Source organism: Typopeltis vanoorti, chromosome 19, assembly GCF_054136105.1.
Source record: "Typopeltis vanoorti isolate ZY-2024b chromosome 19, IOZ_Tvanoo_1.0, whole genome shotgun sequence".
Classification (NCBI taxonomy): domain Eukaryota; kingdom Metazoa; phylum Arthropoda; class Arachnida; order Uropygi; family Thelyphonidae; genus Typopeltis; species Typopeltis vanoorti.
This window is the reverse complement of record NC_143567.1, coordinates 15576693-15602138: the sequence shown is the minus strand read 5'-3', so window position 1 is coordinate 15602138 and position 25446 is coordinate 15576693. Positions and strand designations below refer to the sequence as shown.

The window sequence follows — 25446 nt, the reverse complement described above, 5'->3', positions numbered from 1 at the left end:
CCGCATTCCTTTAAAGGCTATGTGGAGGTCTCCTCTCAGTTATACAGCTTTGACCCTTAAGCACCCCTTGATGTACAAATTAAACAACAGAGGACTAGCCATTGAGCTCTGTGATATATATATCACTAGTCACCTGCCTTCTCCTGGACTCAACTCCTTCATAAACCACTCTTTGATATCTGTCATCCTCTAATCCAAATTGCCAGATTCATATCCATCCCCATTTGCTTCAATTTATGCATCAGAATTCTTTGTGGAATCCTGTGGAATATAAAGCCAGCAGTATCACTGAGTAGCAGTTGCCTTTATAAAAAATATTTATATTATAAAAAATAAGCAAATCACTAAAACAAGACCCACCCTTCACAAAACAGTGTGGCCCCTTAGAGTATCATGTTCCTATCCATCCAGTACTGAATTCTGTCTTTTACCAGTTTCTCTAATACTTAAACCACCACTCTTGAAATGGTGATTGGCCTATAATTTGCTGCTTCTGTCTTTCAGACTCCTTTATGTAGTGGAACTATTTTGTCCTCTTCACTCCTTTTCATTACTGAGGTTAAAATAAACAGCTTGGTCTAGAGGTGCTGATAATTCCCTTGCACATTCTTGTTATACACAGGCCGAAATGCCATCTAGGCTTAGATGGCATATTGGCCATCTAATTTGGCCTCAATGTTGGCCATTAAGGCTATGCAATATTCTGATCACCTCCATTTCTTCCACCTCAATCCTCTCATCAGTCAATATCACATCTAGCATTGCAACACCACCACCTAATTGGTATACCCCTAGAAAAATTATCACTCAGTAATTCAACCTCCTGCCATTAAACACTTTAAAGTCATCCTTCCATAGTCATTTCTCTTTTTCCACATAGCAAAAGAACTCTTGAGGATTTCTTTTGGCCTCATTAGCTAGTTTTCTCTCATAATTAGCTTTGGTCTTCCTTACCATACAGGTCATCCCTCTTGCCTGTACCTTACACTGTTCATGGACATGTTGATCACTTATCTTTATGCCCCCCCCCAACTTTTTCTTTGTCTACAACTCCTGCTTAATAATGCCATTCATCCATCAACTCCTACCTGATTTATCCTTCTGATTCTGGATATACAGTCTGGTACTACTCGCTCCAAACATCCCCCCTTTACCTCCTTCCGTGTGCACCACCAGCATATTTCCCCTCCAAATTCTTTTTAGATGGCACTGCTAAAAGCTGACTCTTCAGCTTGTCATAATCACCTGCTTTTTAATTCTACATATATCCCTTCTTAACAGAAAATTCTGTATGTCTAGAAATCTCCTAGATCAAGACTACATGATCATTTTCCCCAAGTGGAGGAGCATAACTAGGTTAGTTGTTGTTAATTTCTCTGATGCTATGACCAGATCTGACTCTCTTGAACTCATGTCTCCTCCATTGCATGCTATCTCAGATAATTATCTATCAGCAGCTATATAAATTTCTCATTTCCTTCCTGTAACCATTCCTCCTCTCAATTTGATTATGTTCCCATAGTTGAAATTCACTATAATAATTACTTGACCTGCACTCATCATGCTAATTTGCCAATGCATGTTATCTACATTCTTCTTTATACCTCCTGGATTATAGCAACAGCCAATTATTACATTTACGGCTATTTTGCCTGCTTCTGTTTAGGAGTGCCCCTGTGTAAATGTCATTGGCTTTTTACTCACAGATTCTTATGGCATTGTAGATGTATATTTACCAACAAATATATGTAGCATAAAGAAAGAGAAATTTACACATACCTTTTTTTCCTTGAGTGTTGTGACTTGTCTTGTTTCTGTAGTGTGCAAACTACTGCAATTATGATGTTTTGGAAGGAAGTGTGTGTGTGTGGGGGGGGGGGTCTTAGGCAATGTGGGAGAATTAAAATAGAAAAAAAACAGGTTTTTTTGTATAATATATATATACATACATATATATTATATTATATTATTAGGGGTGGGAAAGGGTGAAATTGTTGAAAACAGCAACTGATTTTTTATAGGGGGAGTTTGAGAAAAGGGGGTTGACGGGGTGCGGTCCGTTTCGACTATGCTTGGTCGTTGTCTGAACTCATGGAGGAAGTGGATGCTATGTCAGGTTGGTTTGGTGTTTCTGCATTTGAAGTGTGTGTTATCACCTATTAGTCGGGGTTGTGACCTCAATTTTACGTTGTGAAGTTTCCAAACCTTGGAGATTATGCAGGGCCGGTGGACGTTGATAGAGTTTGCTTCACATTTTATGGCTATTGTTTCCGATATTCTAAGCAATGTTTCATTGTCTTATCTGTCTATTATGATGGCCTTATCGATTTGCGGGGTATGTTTTTGTTCAAGGGCATGAACAGCTATTTCTGTTTTCCCTGTGCTTTGTATTCGATTTTTCTTTTTGATGTTGCGTTTTTTAGTGTTTAAATGTTCTGGAATAGGGATGTTACAATCACGGAAATGTTCTTGTAGTCTACCCCATAAAGACCTGATGGTGGAACCTGTGTAGGTGATATCAGTCTTTTTTTGGCAGGGAAATTTATAGACTACGTTGTGGTGTTCAAATCTTTCTTTTTGTGTGAGATTTAGTGGGTTTTAGGAGATTTGCCAATTTTTGATTTGTGGTGAATACTAGTTGGTAGTCAGTATGTTTGAAGATGTATTTGTAGGGTTTGTATGTGTTCTGGGTGTATGGCAGTTTGATAATTATTTATGTTGGGAAGTTTGTTTTGGTACTTGGGTTATTTTGGTGGGTTTTTGGCAACCAATTTTATATTTTGTCCTGTTCTCTATCTCACATTAGATAGCCTCACATGAACTGCTTTCTTCATCCCTGTCTTCCTTTTTCACTTCTACTCTTTTTGCTTCAATTCCTCTGCTATCATTAGCAATTCTCTCTCACCCCCATCCTGTTCTTTCTATCCTCTCTGAATATACTATATACTTTGCATTCTATTCCTATAACTGTATCATCCTCAGTTGACTAAGTCTCGCTAATGGCTATAACTTTTGGCTAAGTTGAACTAACATCAAAATTCGTGCCCATTTTGCAATCTAAGGCATGATGTTTTTTAATTTTGCTCTGCATTAGATTAGAAGAAAAATTTCTCCCTCTCTTTCTCTCTCTCATTTCACTCTCCTTTCCTTTATGCATAAAGTACTCTATCTTTTTATATGTTGTCAATGTTACAAGAACCAACATCTCTTCAATTTTGAGAATATCTTTCAAGTATCTTTAAAATTGGATATCTTTTAGTATAGTTATTCATATTTTTAAAAGTGGTAAATAACACAAACTAAATATTTATGTTAGCATCCTCTTGTTGCATAAATTAACAAATTATGTTATTTGTACTCATATAACAAATAAATGCTCGCTTGACATATAGAATGTTTTTATTTGTTAGTGGAATGCACAGTTGGAACATACTATGACAATACAACCATGTCTTGCATATCATGTCAACAAGGATCATATCAGGATGAAACTGGAAATCTTGTTTGTAAGTCTTGTCCAATTATTGCTGGTCGACAAGGAGTGACAAATTCTGTTGGAGCCAGATCTATAGAAGAGTGCAAAGGTAAATTTTCTTCTTTTTATTAAAAATATATTGAAAATTTTTTAACTTTTCAAAATCCAAATAACCTTTAATCATGAATAAGTTGTTGTTTTTTTTAAAAATATATTCCATAGTCATTCTTTATCTCATCATTCTGGAAGCATTTTTAAATTAGCATTAAGATACCTCTAGTTTTGCGAAAGAATATAGCAGCATTTTTGAACTGTACTGAGAAAACTGTTTTTATAATTTATATGGTGTATTTATTTTTTATTTTATTATTTTATTTTTTTGTAATAGCACTTCATTTTTTTTCCAGGTTGGATATAGGCATTCTGTGATGGTGGTGGTATTAGCCTAATTTTCTTGATTCTTAATTTTCTTAGCAGATTTCATTTGTTGCTATTTAGTTTCTTGTTGGTGGTTAGCATTTCAAAAATGGAATATATATAAAAAAAAGCAAACTCATTCCAGCAGTGCAGAAAGTTTTAGTATGAAGATTGAAAAAATTGTTATATGCATTATAACAATTTTTGCATAGTCTAACAAAATAGTCTGTTAGGTTGAATGAAGAAAAGAAAAGTATTACACAGATACCCTACACCTTACATGTATAGAACATGTGAGAAGTACATTGATAGACTGGAGCATTCGAAAAATGAGAATAACATACTAAAAGTAATCCAAAGACAAATCAAACTGCCAGTAACAATAGTAAATGTACTAGGGTGGTCTGAAAAGTTCTCAGCCTAACAATAAAAAAATTAATTTATAATTTCAAAAAAAATATTTTTTTTTTCAACATAATCTCCCTTAAGACTAATACATTTATTCCAGCGATGCTTCCAGCGCCATTATCCCGTCCCTGTAGTGGCTTTCAGTAAGATCTGCAAAATACCCCTCTACAGCTACAAATCACCTCTTGATTCGAAGAAAAATGCTGACCAGTGAGGAAGAGTTTTAGTTTTGGCAAGAGACAGAAGTCAGAGGGAGCCAAATCTGGGGAATAGGGTGGATGTTCCAACAATTCATAGTGCAGATCCCTTAATTTTCCCATTGCCATAACTTTTATGGGCAGGTGCATTGTCCTGATGAAAGATGATTTTTTCTTCTCCAAACTGGGTCTTTTCTCACAAATTGTTTCTCTAGTCTAGTTAAAATATCGGAATAATATTCCCCAGTTATTATTTTCCCTTTTCAAGATAACTAATAAACAAGATGCCTTAGCATCCCAAAACACTGATGCCTTGACCTTTCCTGCTGATGGAACTGACTTTGTCTTCTTTGGTGCTGAACAACCGGCTTCTGTCCACTGTTTTGACTGCTGTTTGAAGTCTGGTGTTATGGTGAATCCAAGTCTCATCCATAGTAATAAATCGATGCACAAAATCAGTTTTATTCTTGTTAAAATGCTCCAAGCACCATTCAGAGATTTTCATGCGAGTGTGTTTTTGATCTGCTGTGAGCAAGCGCGGCACCCATCTTGTGCAAAGCTTTTTCATTTGCAGTTCTTCATGCAAAATATATCCTACATGTTCTTTTGAAATGCCTATAGTCTCAGCACTTTCACGCACTTTGACTTGCCAGTCATCCAATACCATATTGTGCACTTGATCAATGATTTCTGGTGTTGTTACACTTTTTGGACATCCTTCACGTGGATCATCTTCAAGGCTGGTACAGCCACGTTTAAACACTATCCATCTCTTAATTGTCGAAAATGAAGGAGAAGAGTGCCCAGAAACTTTTATGAACTTTGAATGAATTTCGTTCGGCATTAAACCTTCTTTTACAAAGAATTTTATAACTGCACGATACTTAGTTTTATCCATTTCAAGGGATACAGACAACACTTGTACTTCAGACAGCTGTATAAAACAAACTACTTGATAGAATGGCTTGCAATTTCACATGGATGCTTATGACTTACAAATGTATCATTTGTAAGTCATGTATCAACTTACAAAAAAAAAAAAAAAATCTTGCCATAGTGTTGCCATCTATGGTCGAGGCTGAGAACTTTTCAGACCACCCTCGTAATAGAGTGGAAACGCTGTAGGCATGAGTTAATAAAGTGAAGATTGAAACTGAATGGTGGTGGGGGGGGGGGGGGGAGAATTGACTGATGTAAATGAGCAAGCTAGAGGCTGAAGCAAGTATCAGTGAATGATCAGGTAGTGTTATATAGAGATTTAATTATTTGAGGTGGCATAATTAACCAGGTGCATAAAACATGTTTCCCAGTTGGTACATTGAGTCAAATATCTGATACCTTACATGGAAGGATGAAATGGCATCAGTATTATGGCAAAGTTGTGAGCAATTGGAGAGTGAAAAAAATGATAAAAAAAAAAGAATGTAGAAAAGAATTTGAAATAATTATTGCAACAGGTGAAGGATAATAGTTTTGTTGAGAAGGTGATTTAGCATATTGCCTAGATATGATAATAGGGAGTTGAGAAGGAGAGTAAAGATAATGAATGCCAAGATGACTGAGTCATGAAGACAAAGGATGTACAGTTGTGAATGTATAAAGTGAATTTGAAGGAAAGTTGGAATGGTATGGGCAGGCAGGTGGAACTGTCAGTTCACTGTCAGCACAATAATCCATAAGAGGTCTTGATCAGGTCTCATATGGATTATTGTGCACAAATTTGGTTGTCAGGTTTTTATGGTGGCGAGGATATGTTGGAAAAAGTCCAGAGAAGATTCACAAAAGTAGTCAGTGGTCTTTGGAATGTGGAGTATGAAGACAGATTGAAAGAATATCAATTGCAAAGCCTCGTGAATAGGAGGAGGGATGTGATTAAGACATAAGTTAGTCATGGGCTGGTATCAGGTTGACATGGAAGAAATTTTTTCAAGAATGGGAAAGGGGAATAGGACAAGAGGCCATCTTTAAAAAGGAGGATGTAAGCAGAAGAGTGAAGAGAAGGTTCTTTGCATGGAATGGTTGGTGAGTGGAATGCATTACCCGAGTGTGTTGTAAATGTAGACACTTTGAATCAGTTTAAGGCATGGTTGGATGTGCTTTGTGAATGATAATGTATACTTCCACAATAAGTCTCTGACTCCATGAAGGTTAAATGATAATTCCTTTGTTTGTGCTTCGCCTTGTATTCACAAGGTGAAGCACATGGGGGTGATTATGAAGCACTCAGGAAACAGCTTGCAGGTGTAGCATGGAATGAGGAGTTAGCCGGAAAGAGATCAATGCAGCTTGGGGGATTTTCAAAAACTATCTAGTAGATGCAATGTCTAAATGTATTCCAAGGGTGAGAAGGTTAAATAAGGTAGGTGTGAGATGGATGAACAAAGAGATTAAGCATGCGATACAGAGAAAAAGGGCATTGTGGAGGCAGCATAAGAGAAGTGGAAATAACCAATTCCATGAGGTCTACAAAGACCAGGCAAGGAGGGTGACTTGGTCAATATGTAGCCAGCAAAAGAAAGAATGATTATGGAAGGATGACATTGATTGGGGAAAATGGTATAAAGACAGCTGTTGCAGAATGTCTGGTGGAGATACTTAATGAGCAGTTCATAAAGTTCTTTCAATCTTGTGAATGTGACTTCATGGAGAGATTGAGAGCAGTTGATGATGGAGAGAGAGAGACTGACAGTAACTGAGCAAGAGGTGTATGGGGAATTGAGTAAACTAAATGTTAATAAGGCTGTGGGGCTTGATAATATATCACCACGTATTTGGAAGGAATGTGCCAGGGAGTTGACACCTGCCTTGACATATTTTTTTAATACGAGTCCTGCACTCGGTCAAGTTCCTAAGGAGTGGAAAGAGGGCAAGATTGTGTCACTTCATAAAGGAGGTGATTGAACTCGAGCATCAAACTATAGGAATATCTGTGTATCAGATGTTGTGGTTAAATTGTTGGGAAGTTTGTGAGAACTAGGATCCAGAGTTGGGTTGACAACAATGGTATTATCTTTGATGGACAGCATGGATTTGCTAAAGGGAGGTCATGTTTTAGTAATCTACTTACTTATTACAATAAAGTGACTGCTTCCTTGGACAGAGGAGAAGGATGCACAATAATATACTTAGATTTCACAAAGGCTTTTGATAGAGTACCTCATGATAAATTGATAGTCAAACTAGAGCAGATGGGGTTGGATATTAGATTAGTGCATTGGACTGGAGACTGGCTGTCTGATAGGTATCAACAAGTTGTGTATGGGGGAGTGATATCCAGAAAAAGGAAGGTCACCAGTGAAGTGCCTCGGGGGTCTGTTTTAGGGCCATTACTGTTTAACTTGTATATTAATGATATTAGTGAAGATTTGGATGGAGATATTCAGTTGTTTGCAGATGATGCAAAGTTGGGATGAACCATGAAGAGTAGTGAAGATGTTGTGGCCTTACAAGAAGACTTGAATAAATTGAGTGATTGGGCACAGAAATGGGGATGTGAGTTCAATGTTGCAAAATGTAAGGTTTTAAAATTTGGAAAACAAAGATAGGATGCAGAATTTATGCTTGTTGAGGATATATTGTTGGAGATGGAAGAAAAAAGAGATCTGGGGGTGATAGTGGATAAGAATCTGGAATTTAGGGGACACATAGCCAAAATTGTGAAGACAACACAAAGGCTTCTGGGAATGATGCAGAGGACACTGACGTGTAGAAGTAGGGAGATTCTTGTTCCATTGTATAAGGCTTTGATTAGGCCACACATGGACTATTGTGCCCAGATTTGGTCACCGGGTTTTCAGAAGGATAAAGAGATGTTGGAAAGGGTCCAAAGGCGACTGACTAAGGTAGTTTCTGACCTCTGGAATGTCGAGTATGAGGAAAGATTGAGAAGATGTAATTTGCAGAGTCTGGTGGAAAGGAGGAAGAGGGGAGATATGATAGAGACCTATAAGTTGGTAAGAGGTTGTTATAGGATCAATGCTGAAGAAGTTCTACAGAAAATAGTGGGTATTGGGGGAGAACCAGTGGTCATCCCTGGAAACTGTATAAAGAGGGTGTGAGTAGGGGGGATGAGAGGCAGGTTTTTTTCATGCAGAGTTGTAAATGATTGGAATGCCTTGCCTGAGAGTGTGGTGTCTTCAAGGAGTTTGAATGTGTTCAAGGCATGGTATGATGAGCTGTGTGTGTGATAAAAGGACCTCCCAGATGAGTCTTTGACTCCATGAGGTTTTGGGTAATAATAATAATAATGTTCACTGATGAAAATAATTTTATTATTGCGTATATTAATTCTTATGAATACATGTTTCTAATAATCAATATGTTCTATGTTATTATTATTATTATTATGTGACTTGCCAAAGCTTTGTTCTATGTGTTACAAACTCATAAAAAGTGATTGATTAGGTTAACTGAAAAATTTCATGAAGACAAACTCAATTTTCTTGTGGATTAAAGTATTTCAAACATGTATGCTGTACAGTATTTTAAATGCATTTTAAATTTCCCAAGTTCTGTAGCAAGATAATCGGTGTTTTTCTTTAAGATGCATAATTTTTATTTCCTTGATTTTACATTTATTTCAGTGTTGCCCTTTTAAAAGTACAAAATCAAGGTTTTTCACGATTTTATCATCATCATCATCATTCCATAGTATCTCTATGGAATTAAAGGACCTATTTTTGGAGGATTGCTTTAAACCATAAGCCTGTCATCCATGCTTTAAATTTATTTGTACACCAAATTCCTTCTGGTAATGTATTACAGTGTGCCTATTACTCTATGCAAGAAACCTACCTCTCATCGCAATATGCAATCCATTCCTTGTTCTCTCCTTTTACCCATTAGAAGGAGTGGAGGATGCCTCGGTCTAATGCAGCGTTTCTCAACCTTTTTTGGATCATGGCCCACCTCAACGTCTCAAAGATTTTGATGCCCCACCTAGCATAATAGTCAGCCAAGTTCTGAAAAAGTATAATATAAATAGGTACATGTACATTTTCTAATTGCCCCCCTGTGGGGCATATGCCCCACATTGAGAAACAGTGGTCTAATGCCTCTTGCCCTTCTTTCTATCAACCACACTGATTGCATTCTATCAATCTTCCCTCACAGCTTTTATACCACTGGCTTGATATCAACTTTGTTTTCTACCAATGTATTCTTTCCAAACAAAGCCTCTTCATCTCCACAAAATCTGGATAATCAGATTTAGTTGGCTCATACGGTCTGATCAAAGTCTTATACAGTGGATGACTTTTACAGTGTGCTGCTTGAATTTCTACTCCCCATCCAATATCCCTTTCTTCTTCTTGTGAGACTGCTATCTCCCACTCATCCTTATAGATGTTTCTCATCTTTATATCAGATAACCAGTCATCAGCACATAGTGACTTATAAGATATCTTTGAGGGATTACAGTATATCCATGACATCTGTTCCTTGTATGTTTCTTATTTTGGAAGGATGAGATTCCATGAAATGAAATGACTCAATATGAGATTCTCTGTATACTTATCTTTATAAATTAAATCTTTGCTATAGCTGCACTTATTCAGTGCCATAACGGAACAATTTAATTGTTCCGTTATGGCACTGAATAGAGTAGAGCAAATAATGTGTACACATTGCTGTATTATTTGGAAATTCAACTTATGTTTTTCATTTATCTACCTTTTTTATTTCATATACCTTCTTGAAGTCCCGGGGTGGGGAGGGACCAAATATCTTGTATCTATTTTATATGAATATTTTTAATGAAGAATGATTACTAATTGTTTGTTTCTTTATTGCTTCAAGCAAAGAATAAACTAAACAAACAAAGTAAAAATATATAAATTTATTTGATTCTTTAATTATTATTTTTTTAAACAGAACGCTGTTCTCCTGGCAAATACTATGATGAAAATGTTGGTGTCTGCAGACCTTGTGGATATGGATTCTTTCAGCCATTTGAAGGTGCATTTAGCTGTTTCTCATGCGGAGCTGGTCTTACAACACGTAGTAATCAAGCAGTATCATCACAAGAATGTAGAGGTGAGCCCACCTATTGTAATTCTATGCATCACAAAGTAGTTTTAATGCAATAGGTATGCTACCATCAAAGTATATACAGTGGTATCTCGCTAATCTGAACCCTCCAGTAATCCGAACTGTGGTTTGAAAGAAAAAAAAAGTTTTATTTGTTACGTATTATTATTTTGTGTACTATTATTTTTATTTAATAATTATTATTTTAACTATTATTATTTATTTTATTATTATTACAGAGAATTTTTTTTTTCATACTGTCGATTGTATGGTTATAATGGAGGCCTCTTTTGATTTATTGTGTTCACGTTTGCTTTTTTATAGTGTACAGTACGTACTGTATTGTCAGTATGAATCACAAATATATACAAAAAGAGGAAATTCAAAACGTGCCTAATTTGGTTAAAAATATAAATCCAGATTTTGAAATTTCATGAATTACGGAATGTAATTCATTCCGTAACATCCGTTACGGAATGAATTACAGATAGAACCAAAAGTGAATTCGAAATCAAATCAGATGCTGAAATTATAAATATAATGCTACAGAATGAATTAGAAGATGATGATGACGATAAAGAACTCGAAGAAAAAAAAAAGTAAAACATGAAGAGGCAGTTGACATTTTTAATATGTGTATAAAATGGGCTAAGCAGAATGATACGCTATTCCACAAAATTTTATTGCTAATGCAGCTCTGAGAAGAAGCATTCGAAAATTCAAATCCAAGAAGCAAAAGAAAATCAGTGACTTTTTTACAAAGAAATAAAAAAACTTTTTTTCTGTGTTATTTTTTTGTGTTGAGTACAAGAAAGTGATATTTTTTATGCAAATTAAGTTATGTACTGAACTATGCAATTTTACTAAATCAGAATCCTCAAAATACAGGTACATAACAAATTAAATTTTTTCTTAAAATAAACTTGTGTACTGTATTTTTTTTTTGTTTTACATGACAGTACAGTAGCCTTTGTCTATCAGTTAATTTATTTACAGAATTAAATTGATGTACCATTAGAATCTGATTATTTTTGTCTTAAACGCTAGTTATTGTTGTCTCTTGGAGGAAAACTCGCTAATCTGAACGAGCACGGTTTTTATTAGTTCGGATTAGCAAGATACCACTGTAATTCTATAGGATAACTAGGTATTCTGTAGAATAATAAGGGGTCATTTTAGAGTAAGAAACAAGAATTTATTTCATACTTTAGATACTTTATGAAATGCCTAAGCAATCTATAGAATAACTAAATAGATCTGGTTAAAGTATATAAAAAATAAATATTGGTTTGCAAAATGTTCCAATGGTCTGTTATATTTCTAGAATAACAAATACGATTTTCCTTTTCATGAATTTATTTATAAGTCATTTGAATACAGATGAACCAAGTAAGCAGAAACAATATGTAAACAGTATGGAAAGAGGGATTTGTTTATTTATTTGGACATGATGAACTATGGCACTTTGAGTTGCTTAAACTTTTCTTTTCACACAAGCATTTTGTGTGAAAAGTTTACATCTTTGTTTACATATACATTTCACAAAACTCTGACCTGTATACCACTCGATCATTGATTGTGCTTACATATCCTACAAAGAGTCACTTTCTCTGGTATTTTTATTCTAGCTTCTATTTTTCTTTCATTCCGTAATTTATAATGTTTTAACTGTTTTGAAAGGGAGTTATGAATCCAGATCGTAACTCCTGCTTGTGCTCGTTCTGCTTGTTCGTTTTAATTTCTTTTTTGTTTCAGTGATTACTGCTATTTTAAAATTTCTTTCATTTAATAGTTGGTCTAATTCTATTTCTTTATATGCTATTCCTCTTACATTCCAGTTTGCTATGTGTATTATATTTTGTCGTTTCCATTTTTGTTTTATCTTTTCCATTCCAGGGTTGTTTTCCATGGATTCAATCTGATTATCTTTTTCTGTCAGCTTACAAGTAGAGTTATGTTCTCCATGTTAGGGGACTAGCCTGACGATGGAATAGTTCAGTGGTAGGGCTGCTACCTTAAGGCTTCTGAACTAGCCTTCTTCCGAATTTAAACTCATAGGAGGAATAGGGTATATTGAAGGGGGAAAGAGTAGATTATAGAAGAATTATAGTAAGGTTTATAGAGAGGGCATAGTTGTAAGGCCAGAAATGAAAAGACCCCATGACCCTCAAGTATTCTAATAGCATAAGGGTCATAAAATAAGAAGAGTTGGCTGATAAGGCCTTATAGGAAAGATTAAAGTAAGTGGATCTTTCTCAAAGTAGAAGAATTCTTGTAGAGTCTTGTAAACTTAAAATCACAAAATACACAGTCTGAGACAACCCATTAGGTTCTTCATCTGCACTTAAACCACATATTACATGCACTGCAGTTTGCAATCAATGTAAATGTGAGATGGTGCATTCTTTAAAACATACTGCACATTTCATTTCGTTAGAACTTTCATCACACTCCATTTATACATTTTCATTTATATTTGTATCAACTGTAAAAATTGCAGGCTTTTCTTGTTGGTGGATTTTTCCTTTATTGGAAAAAATATTGTCATTTTGGATGCTTTCTAAAGCTTAGCTTTGTTTAAACTTTCTGCATCTTTTATGTTCCCAAATATATCTTTTGGTAATATTGAAGTGTCCTATCTTTGGTGCAGTGCCAAGCATTGCTTCGTAGATATTCTTTTTAAAGCTGCATAAGTATGCAGAAACTTGCTGAGCCAGTATGTGCAGCAGGAAGTAAAAGACTTATGGACATAATATCCATACACAGAGGGTACCACTCCAAGTCCAAACATGGTCTCAACAGTACTACTTTATACTACTCTATTCTGACTCCTGGACATGATTCTGCAGGGTTATTCACTAGATGGTCAGGAATGTAATTCTTGACCATCTAGTGAATAACTCTGTTGGATGAGTTGAAAATTGGTGAATAGTTCAAAGATGAAAGTGAATTTAGTTTTCATTGGTACTTTAGGTGATGAGAGTAATGGGAAAAAGTAGCTTTGGTAGTAGCAATGTGGTAAGACTATGAAGAGTTTTAAAAATGCAACCATAATGAATTGGTGCCTAGACAAACTCAAAAGCTTCCTTATAATTTTAATGACCATACATTTTGGAGCATTTTAGCCATGTTGTTTAAATAGTACCTGGTATGCAATCTTAAATATAGTGTAACAGTATCAGGTAATTATAAATCCTTTACATATCTACAAGTGATGATAAATGTTTAGATAAGAAACTGCAGTATAAAAGATTTATGATTTATAATTGCAGTGCAAATGACTTACAAGTATCTAGTTGGCAGAGAGAATATGCACTTGCCAGATCAAAGAAATAAACTCTGCTTACAGCTTTCTTTCTTTCTTTCTTTCATACCAGGATCCAACGGCATTGCTATAGCTTTTGCTGTCCGGGGCAGTCCCTGAGTTTGCCACCCCGCTCAATACACACCAAAAAAAACACAAAAAGTCAAAATGACATAAAGAGTAAGGTTCAAAGTGCTGCTGCTGCCCGGGGTGGACCCCCCCCCCTCCAGCTACGCCACTACCAGGATCTAAATGCTAAAATTGCTGAGTAAAACCATTTACCAGGATGAGGAAGCAAGTTCACTAGGCTGAAATAATAACTTAGTTATCAAATTAGAAAATCTAATTTTAAACATAATATAGCATGTTTAGAATTGATTTGGGGGGTGTAGTAGGACATATTTCTCTCTCTCTCTCTCTCTCTCTCTCTCAGTTGATTCAGTTCATAGCTAAGACATTTTAAGGTTTTATTTTATTTTATTATTTTTTTAATATTATGATTCCACACACAGGAGGTTGGTCAACCTATAGTATCTTAGTACCATGAACGGGAAAGAAGGAACTTGTTCATATCTGATACAAAGAACTGTGGATTATATTCCTTGGGAAACATGGTGAGAGATGGTTCCAAAGGCAGCAGCAGAGGGAGAGTAAACAAAGGAGAATTTTTTTCTATGAGTTTGGAGTTGAACTGTGAAGGAGTAGTAAATAACTCCTGCACACATTTCAATGGATTTAACAGAGGGTGGCAGAATTATTGATGTTTGTTCAAGTAAACACTGGCCATGGAAGTCTTTGTAGAAGATGTAAACAGTGAAAACTGAACACCAGTGTGAAAGTTGGTGAGGGGTGTGGCATTATTATTAAGAGAGATCTCCAAGAAGTCAGAGACTCATGAAGACCCACCCATGTTTCTCTTATTCCAATGATTTTGTGGCAAATAAACTCAATCAGTGAAACCATTTCATCTCCCTTATTTCTGATACTTCTGGCATCTGTAAACAAACACAGTAATTCATTTTTTTGGTCTATAACCATCCCTATCCAAGCCCCACAACACCTGCCCAATCACCACTTACCACATATATCTGCTCAGTCTCAACTTTGTCACCCACATCGCAATATACTCCATCTTTCATACGCACATTCACCAACACTTTCAACATCCACTCTCCCTATGTCATGTCTCCCTGTCCACCCAGGCTCCTCCTGTTTCCCTATTCTTCTAGCATTCCCATTCTCTCTTCATCTCTCACACTACTACTGTTTCTACTACCAAGCCTTTCTCTGTCTCTTCAATACCACTCTCCTGATTTTTCCCTTCATCTCTTCCTTCTGATCTCTTGCATGCATCACACATTGTATTTCCATCCGGCAACACTTTCTCTAGTGCACTCACTTCAAAGTCATTTATATGTAGTGCATCATGCGTGTATAATTTCATTCTTCCCTTAAATGCATGCCATAAATCCAAAAACTGTATTCCTTTCTCGTCACACAGCTCCACTAGCATACCTCCATCAGAAGTTCATCTCTCCATCAGAACTCATCGTCATACTTCGCAACACACTAGCAACCTTTCTTACTACACTGTTATCTTTCTCTCTTCTCAGTAGCCTCCTGATATTCACTCTCACATCCTTCTTTTGCCCACTTAGATCATTTGTTTCCGCAATCATGACTAACGCTCTTTCTTGTTTCTCCCTCATGTCCAATGCCTGAATTATTTTGTTCATTTCCCCCTCCTGGATAGCAGACCCTATGGACTCTCTCAGCAACTAGTCCTCTAACTATGGAATATCTCCATATACTACTGGAGTCATTCGTCACCTCTTTTACTCTTTTTTGTTTCATTCTATTCTCTTGCACACTTTCATAAGTTTCCACTAGATGTCTAACTCCGTATATGCCTCATTTCATTTTTCATTTTCAATAACTGTTTTATCAAATCTTGCATTCCGACAATTTCACTCTCTTGCAGTCTTGCTACCTCTCGTTCTGCTGCACCTTCCATTTTTCCTCATTCATACTTTCTTTCACTCCCTTGTCGCTAACTTTTACTTCTACCTTCTTATATTCTTTCACTACTTCAGTTTCTCTAGCTTTCATTTCATTTCCGTTTCTTTCATGTACACCATCTTCCATCTTTTCAGTCAGTTTCTCATTCGTTGCCTCATGGTCTAATAATATATCACAATTCCAGCAAATCCATACTTTCTCTTGTTCATTCTCTCCACAAACACATCCCTTACAATCCACTATGCATACATATTGCACTCACAACATCATATCATTTTTGAAAAGTCTATGTCGTTAATGCCTCTTGATTTTTGCAGCACTCGCCTAGTTGCACCAGTTGATGCCCAGTGTTTGACCTCATCTCATCTTACTTTCCCTCTTTTACTCTGCGGTGTTGAGGGTTTATTAATCATCGGACTTTAAACTGTTCACAGGATAAGGTGATCAGCCCTACGCCCTGGTGTATCCTATGTCTGTAGTGTTGAGTTCTCAAGGCCAGTTGGCCCGCTTTGTAGGATGAAAAACCCTACTATCCACGCCCAAGACCGGCTAACTTGGCTATGGCTGAGGAAGGTCCTCACGTCACCAATGGGAATCGAACCTAGACCACTCCTTCCCCAGGCATATAGTTGCAAAGCACACAGCCACTAGGCTAACCGCCATTGTGTTATATTTAAAAAAGGCAATTTCAACTAATAAATCAGGCAGAAATCAGACCAAATATCATGTAGACACACTTCATTGTCAAAAATAAATAGTACAATCCTAAAATTCATGAAATATTGCCAGTTATTACTCAAAATAGCACTTATCTTTCTGGAGTCCTTTTCAACACTACACAACTTATGGCCCTTTCTAATTAACTGTGATGAGTAGAGTTAAGGAGCATTATTTTACATAAAGGGGATAAATATAGTCCATCAGAGCTGTTAAGATTAAGACAATTTAATAATGCCTCACATCCTCTTTTTGTAAAGTTTTTCCAAAAAAAATTCCGACTTCGGTTTCCCTCTGAAAGAAGAAAATAAAAAAATTAATATGCATTCCTGTGTATCAGTAGTAATCACTATTTGTAAGTATCCAGGTTCATTTCGCATCTAGGATGTAAGGAATACTTATAAGAGCTGTTCATCTAAAGGTTAGTTCCTACATAGGTGGCAGGATTTAATTTCCCAGCAATCCATATCCATCCCACTTGCTGAAAATGCATTAACAACTTGGATGTAGACTTAATTGCTTTATTCACAAAAATCAGATTTATTTATAATAAAAAAAAAAGTTAAGATACTTGGCCATAACTGGCCATATGACTTAATATCCAGAGAAAGATAGCATGGAATGAGAATCCCTTATTATATATTAATGGCAAATTAATGTATTGAATTAATTATTTAAATATATTTTATTCTTTAGAGGAATGTGCTGCAGGATTCCAGTTAATGAAAGATGGTAATTGTGAACCATGCCAACAAGGATTTTTCAGACCCCAAGGTGCTCCTGCTTGCAATAAGTGTCCATCAGGAAGAACTACACCTTCTGTTGGAGCTAGAAATGAATCTGAATGTTCAGAAGGTATGGTTATACATACAGATAATTGAAAGTCAAACATAAGAAAAACATAAATTAATTAAATAAAGTATGTGTAATTAGAATAACTGGAATTTATTATTATTTAAGGAAAAAGTAATATACAGAATACAGCACAAACTATCAATAATAAAAGTATGAATAACTTATATCCATCCATTGCATTGCATATTTTGTCATTGGCCTGCTATCTCTGTTCATATTACTTGCTGATAATTGTTGGAATAGTTAAAATCTGAGAGATTCATAAGTCTGATTAGAAATTTGTATACCAGAAATTATAAATAAGGCACTATAGTTATGGACCAGTTTATGGAATGGCTAATTGATATCACATAAGCATAAACTTGGCTTTCTTTTTTGTGCTTATAAGCCACATCACTGATATTCCTCATCATGGATTTCAATTACTTTGGTCTGTCATGTGTAGACTTGCTGTATATACAATAGATTTCATAAATGTTTGGATATTCTTGAAAAGAATTACAAGTTTTATAATCTGGAACTGATTTGTAAGTGACTTAAACATTTACTTCTTTAAAGAGAAATACTGCAAAGTAAAAATACCATCAAGAAAGGGAGACAAAATCCCTCTATCAATGCTTGTTTTTAAACATGGTGGATTTTCTATATTTAATAATTTATAAACAGTTTTCTTAGAAGTAGAACTGATTAGAACATTTAAAAGTTACAAATTACAAAGAAACAAAAACTGAAAACCAAATTTCATGAGGTGACAGAACATGTAATATGCTTATACCAAGAAAGATAAGAATAAAATAAAGCACCTCCATAGCACAATTGGATGAACAATGGTATATTGTGCCCTTTGATTAGAAAAGGCCTCAGTTCAATTCTCATCATTACAAGAGGAATCTTTATATGGGCTTTTTTTCATTTATAGGTGCGTTAGCCAATCTCATATGGAGGTAACGGTTTTTTTTTTATCTCAGAGTTTTCATCCTGTGTACAGACAGATTGGCCTTCAGAACACATGCAATTTAACAAAAATTGTTGTTGGTGGTAGTTGTGTGTAGTAGGAGAATTAAGTAGTAGGGGAGACAGATGTATGTAGCAGAGTGCCCTCCCAAGATGAGTCCTTGGAGGTTCATGTAATAATAATCATAAGTTATCTCAGTTTGCAGTTAATTGGAGAAATGTGTAATGTATAGCAGAAAGAGAGAAAATTACAAATGCTAATAATAAAGATTCATTCACTAACACATGTAGCATGTGACCATAGAAATCCGACCATAAGTTTACCTAAGAAATCTTTATACTAGGCCAACTCAAATATCTTAGAGATATCCAGAATAACCATTTGAGTTTTGCAACTTTTTCTATGATATATTTTCAGATATGTATAATATAAACAGGATGATTTGGGACAGAGCTTGTGTGCCACACTGTTGATAATTCAGAATTTCATTTCTGAGATACATAAATTGTATAAGGAAGTTTTAGTTTGTGGAGAAGGCTAGTTTTGGAATTTTGTAAGTTGAATTTATGATGATGGTCATAACTGGTAAGATGACCTTCATAGTACTGTTTATAACTACAGCATTTCTGATATGTTCCATGTTCTGAACCCATACCAGTACAGCAACTTTATGGAAACACTATTTTTGTATGTCAGTTAAATTCATGATGGCTTATGGAGAGTCCTGATGTGTTTCCTGAGTTTATGAACTGCTTGATGATATTCCTTTCCATTGCCATCTTGTCAGTTTTTTGGGTAGAGTAAATTTTGAGCAGTACTAATCAGTTTGTCATGATATTGTATGTTGTCCTATTTATTTTTCTTTAAAGGAGAGACTCGGCTCTGCATCACAATACTTTTTGGTCAGAAAGACCTGTATTAAAATCCAGTCCAGGATATGAAGAATCTTTATTAGCATTAGTTTTACTTTCAGTCTTCCATAACTCCAAACATTCATCATAGGAGGTTGAAACACTCAAAAACCATACTAACTCTCACACCTTGTCTTAACAACATTCAGTGTTGTTATTATTATTACACAGGCACCTCCATGGAGTCCTAAGACTCATTGTGGAATACCCAAATTATCAATACAATATCTATCATACCTCTCCTTGAAACCATTAACAGATTCATTCACCACTCTCCAAGCAAAATATCTAGTTCTCATGCCCTTGCCAATCAGTTTCTTACCCAACTTCCAGGGATCACCTGTTGTTCTGCACACTCTGGCCAGGTGTTGAAACATCGGTCCTATAAATTCTTTAACTAACTTAAATGTTTATATCATATTCCTCCCTTTTTTTGCCTATCGACCAACTTTTGCAATCCAAAAACCCTCAGTCTATCCTCGTAGGAAGCATTCCACAGACCATTCACTGTCTTGGTCACTTGCCTCTGGATCCTCTTCTGCACTTCCTCATCCCCAAGAAATCCAGGTGACCAGACCTGAGCACAGTAATCCACATGAGGTTATATCAAAGCTTTATAAAGAGGAGTGATAACTCTTTTATCTCTACTTGTTAGTGTGTTCTTCAATAACTCAGTAATCCTGTGAGCTACCTTGGCTACTTTAGCAATATAAGCTCTAAATTTCAACTCTCTATACACTGCTATCCCTAAATCCCAGACTTCATCAATTCATCATCGAGGTGTAGTACACAGCTTGTAATCTTTGTATCCTAAAACACATAATATTACACTTTTCCACATTAAATTGATATCCATTATGTTTGCTCCATACTGTCAACCTATTTAAATCATCGTGCTAGCTCTCTACATCACCTTGATTAACTATTACTTTACTCAACTTTGCATCATCAGCAAACAACTGAATATCTTCCTTCAAATTATTTCTGATAGCCTTTATGTACAAATTAAATAGCAATGGTCCAAACACAGAGCCCTTTGGCACACCACTAGTCACCTTTCTCCTGGGCTCTGCTCCTCCATATACTACTTTTTGCTATCTCTCCATCAGCCACCCTTTTATCCATATCACCAGTTTCATATCCACCCCCATTTGTTGTAGTTTGTGTAACAGAGTTTCATGTGGTATCCTGTCAAACACCTTTGCAAAATCCAGTAGTATCATTGTGTAGCTATTCCCTTCATTTAATTCATCTGTCACTATTATAAAAGGTTAGTATGATAGATTACTAAGGCAACAAAGTGCTATCCCTCATAGAGTATCATATCTACCCATTCCTGAATTCTCATGACCAACTTTTCCAGTATACCACCACTCTTGAAGTACTAATTGGTTTATAATTTGCTGCTGCTTAGATCCTCCTTTAAAATTTGCCATAGCTGAAACTTAAATCAGTCTCAGTGTAATCATATACTTCGCCTGTGATTGACACACAAGCTAGTATATGAATGATTTGTCATTCATTTTGAATATGGTTAATGGTGTGTCTCCCTGATAATGTCCATGTAATGTTGGATGAAATATATTAGTGTTTTTGAATAAAATTCTATATATATTCTATTATTCAGTTTTTTAACGAACTTTTTTGATGTTCATAATACCAATAAATGAACTTGTCTTTTCGTAATTTCTTATAGTTTGTTAAACTATAAGAAATTATGAACTGTTAGTTATCTTTTTTGTTGAAAATTATATTATATTATATTATATATTATATATAAAATTATATTATATTGTTAGTTATCTTTACCCCTGAAGATGTTAGTCTGACCACTAACGAAACGTGTTGGATTTGTTTTTTAGTACTTGTTTAGTTTTAAAAAACAGTCTTTTTTAATAAAAATGTGGTCACAAAATGGGAATGATTCCATTGAACTTCTTAACCACAGAAACCTCCGCATGATTAAAATTCTATATAATTTTTGTTACATGTGTAACCTGTGACAGTTATTTAAATACACTGGGTTTAGATTCTAAAGTAAAGGGAGTGCTGCCTGCTGCTTTTTACATTCCTATAATACACCATCCATTCCCATGGCATTATTAACATCAAGGTTACTTAATATTCTAAACACTCCCATTCTTGAACTATCAACCTTCTGTTCTTCTTCTTATTGGTATTCAACACTACTACTCTTAGACTCCATACATGAAATACAACAAATTTTTTTTACGATCACACCTCTGAATTACTGCTGTTTAAGTTAAATGTGTCAATTTTAAATTTAAAAATTTCTTTATATCAGATGCATCATGCCATGAATTTGGCTAACAACGGCTTTGTATATTACAGTTGCACTAATCAATTTGCATAGTAGAGTTGAAAAATAGTGTACATTATAATTATTAGTGAGTAAATTTAATTATAATGGATTGAGTAAATATAAGCTATATTTACTTAAGCTTTAGGAAGATTTCAAATAAAGTTAAGAGAGAAGTAAAAAAAAATTAAAAAAACATTTACAGCAGGCTGCTTATATATTGAGGTCTTTTATAAATAAATTTTATAAATTAGGTCTCTTTTATTTATAAAAGAGACTTAAAGTCACTTATGACTTTAGCTCTCATTTCTGGTCTTTAAGACTGGGTTGATACACTTAGAAATATTATAAATCAGAATGTAAGAACTGAAAAAATTGAAGAACGAGTTAGAGAAATTACATAGTTAATAAGCCAATTATAAGGAAGTTATTATGATTGGATAATAATTGTGTTAGAATCATAATATCTGCTACAACTCTTGAAGGCAAACACATCAGTAAACAATGATGATGATGATAATGGAAAAAAAAGGAAAGAAATAATGTACAAACATTTTTTAAAATAATCCATTAAACGGTGCTGACCACGATATTAATTGACATAACCATAATGATAAGTATTACTGGACTTCTGCTTGGAACACAGACTACTCATTACTGATGCCATGTTTCAACATATAAAGATGTGCACAATTTCACATGAAGAGAAGACAAGAAATAGGAAAAGTCCTATTGATCATTGTTGATAGTGACAACAAATTGGAAGTGACCATTACTAAGCATGATAAAAATGGATATTACATTGAAAATAACAGTATGTAAGAAAGTTTTAAAAAGAATTAAAGTTGAGTAGCTTTTACAAGTAAACTGTAGACTGCTGTATGAACATTATTGAAGAAAAAATGGATTGATGAAAATGAGATACTGTACAGGGGACAACATGGCTATGTGAAGGGTAGGTCATGCCTCAGTAACTTGCTCAAGTTTTATAACAAGGTGACAGCTGAACTGGATAAGGGTAATGGGTTTACAGTAATACTGCTGAACCTGGCAAAGGCGTTTGACAGGATACCACATGGAATTCTAATCCATAAACTACAACATATAGGAATGGATATAAGGTTGATGAGATGGATAGGTGGGTGGTTGATGGAGAGATATCAAAGAGTAGTTTATTCAGGAGTAGAGTCCAAAAGATGGCCTGTGACTAGTGGTGTGCTGCAGGGTTCTGTTCTTGGATTTGTTCATTAATGATATAGGGGAAGATCTAAGAGGAACAGTTCATTTGTTTGCTGATGATGCAAAGTTGGGTAGGGCAATAGTGAATGCAGAAGATGTCAAAACTTGCAGGATGATTTGGATAGATTGGAGTTCTGGGCTAAGAGAATGGATGTCAATTTAATGTGACAAAATGTAAGGTTATGCATTTTGGAGCGAAAAGATTGGCAGCAGTATACCACATTGGTGGAACTGTACTCCAGGAGATTGATGAGGCCAGGGACTTGGGAGTGTTGGTGGATAGGGAGATGAAGTTTAGGGGGCACATTGCAAAAGTGGCTAAATCAGCTCATCAACTCACTTGGTTGTTGAAAAATACTTTGACAAGCAGAGACAAGCAAGTTATTGTTCCTCTGTATCGAGCCTTGATAAGACCTCATCTTGACTACTGTGCCCAGATTTGGTCACCTAGGTTTCTTCTTGATGGGGAGGAGGTGGAGAGGATCCAGAGGCGAGTGACCAAGATGATAGCAGGTCTATGGAATGAACCTTATGAGAACAGGTTGAAGATTTGTGGGTTGCAGAAATTGGTTGATAGGTGGAAAAGGGGAGATATGATTGAGACATTCAAATTGCTAAAGGATTTCTATAGGATTAATTTAGAGGATATTTTTGAGATCAGGACTGGTGGTGAACTAGGGGACATCTATGGAAGCTGGGCAAGAGTGTGGTTAGCAGGGGTGTTAGAGCTGGGTTCTTTACTTTTAGAGTGGTAAATGAGTGGAATAAGCTGCCAGAGTCTGTTGTGCGTGTTATGACGGTGAGTGAGTTCAAGGCAAGGTATGATAGATACTGTGAGAATGTCGTATAGTTGTGTGGAGATGATATTTAGGGCCTCCCTCGATGAGTCTAAGGACTCCCTGGAGTCGCCCGTAATAATAATAATAATAATAAATGAAACAAATTGAAAACAAGAATCAAACCTTGGAGTCTCGGTTGCAAACTCTGAAAAAGACATTGATTGATTCAGCTATCAATATTTATAAGGAATAAATAATATTTTATAAGAAAAAGACATTGAAATAATTGACAAAAAAAGACTCTGAAAAAGACTGATTGATTCAGCTAGTGAGGTATGTAGTGAAGTTGTCTGCAAGGATAGAAAAATAAGAACACCATGGTCGACACAAGAAGTTAAAGAAGCAACCCTGGAAAAGAAGAAAGCATACCAAAAATTCCTAGCAAATAAGTTAGCAGATGCCTAAAAGAATACAGAGAAAAATGTTAGAAAGCTAAGCCATGTGTAAAATTAGCTTAACAAAAGTAATGGGAAGACTGATAAGAGTATGGAAAATAAATATCAGGAAGATGGCAAAATGTTCTGGAGGCTATTAAAGAAGCTTATAAATGGAGGAAAGAGTTCCGTAAAAGGAATTAAAAATGATAACGATGACATGAAAACTGAAGATAAGGATATACTAGATGTCTGGAGTAATTACTTTGAAAGACTGTTGAATGAACCAAGCTGTGACAGAACTGTACTAGAAAATTTTCAAAGAGGAATGCAAAGAAGAGTGCATATCAATACTTGAGATAAAAAAAAGCAACAAAAAACTTGAAATGCGGATAGGCAGCTGGAGCAGATGATATTCGACCAGAAATGTTTCAGTATGGGGGTATAAAAGTTTTGCAGTGGCTATGCTGCATAATTCAGAGGACCTGGTCAGAAGGTCAAATTCCTGATGATTAGAGCAGAACTCTCATAAAAGGGAATAAAAACTGAATAAGAATTACAGAAGACTTTCTTGACTAATATATTAGAACACAGAATAATAAGTAAATGATTATTTATTGACTTATTGCTGATATTTCGCTGGTGTTATAACCAGCATCCTCAGAGCACAAAAACACAGTTTGTCACAATACGCGAGACTATAACAACATGGTGTAATCAATGGACTAGTTAAACAAAACTGTAGCAGCAACACAAAGACTAAAGTCCTAATTTGTCACCCTCTACCTAAAAAAAAAAAAAAAAAAAAACGTGCAGCTACCACACAAGACTAGACGCCTAAAAAAAAAAAAAAAAAAAAAAAGGAGAAAAAATAAAAAAGCCATTACTAGTTTTTTCTTAAGATAACTGTCTCCCAGAATTTAGGCAAATTTATACAGCCATATTTTTTGTTGAGATTTGGAGTGTGTTTCAGGGCTTCTGTTGCCTCTAAGAACAATCTCTCCAACTTGTAAGAGCTTCTGTGCATTACTTTTGTTTTCTTCCAGTTGATGCTGTGTGCAGGGGTATCCAAAGCATGGTCTGCTAGGCCCGACTTGCCATAGTGATAATTGCGGATGTTCACAGTTCTTCCTGTTTGACCATAGTAGGCTTGATTACAAGAGCAGGGTACTTCGTAGACTCCTGGATGTGATAAAGGAGGAATGCTGTCCTTGGGTGAACGGATAAGTGTTGCTAATTTGACACACGGTTTGAATACGGTGTGTAGTTCATGTTTATTAAGAATTCTAGAAATCTTTTCGGATGTGCCTTTAATGTATGGGATGGTGACTGTTTTGTTGTAGTTCTCTGTGGTGGATAGTGGGAGGGATTTCTTAGGATCGTTTAGTA

At 35.4% G+C, this 25446-nt stretch overlaps 1 protein-coding gene across 1 annotated transcript in view; it reads left to right on the top strand.

The window, feature by feature from the left end:
* Window positions 1-25446, top strand: part of LOC150095877 (uncharacterized) — a 710412-nt gene that overhangs the window by 590165 nt on the left and 94801 nt on the right. Inside the window, exons 46-48 of the mRNA XM_090409554.1 lie at window positions 3411-3584; window positions 10369-10530; window positions 17261-17419. Of these exons, the coding sequence (XP_090265680.1) occupies window positions 3411-3584; window positions 10369-10530; window positions 17261-17419 (495 nt within the window). The remainder of the gene's footprint in view (window positions 1-3410; window positions 3585-10368; window positions 10531-17260; window positions 17420-25446) is intronic.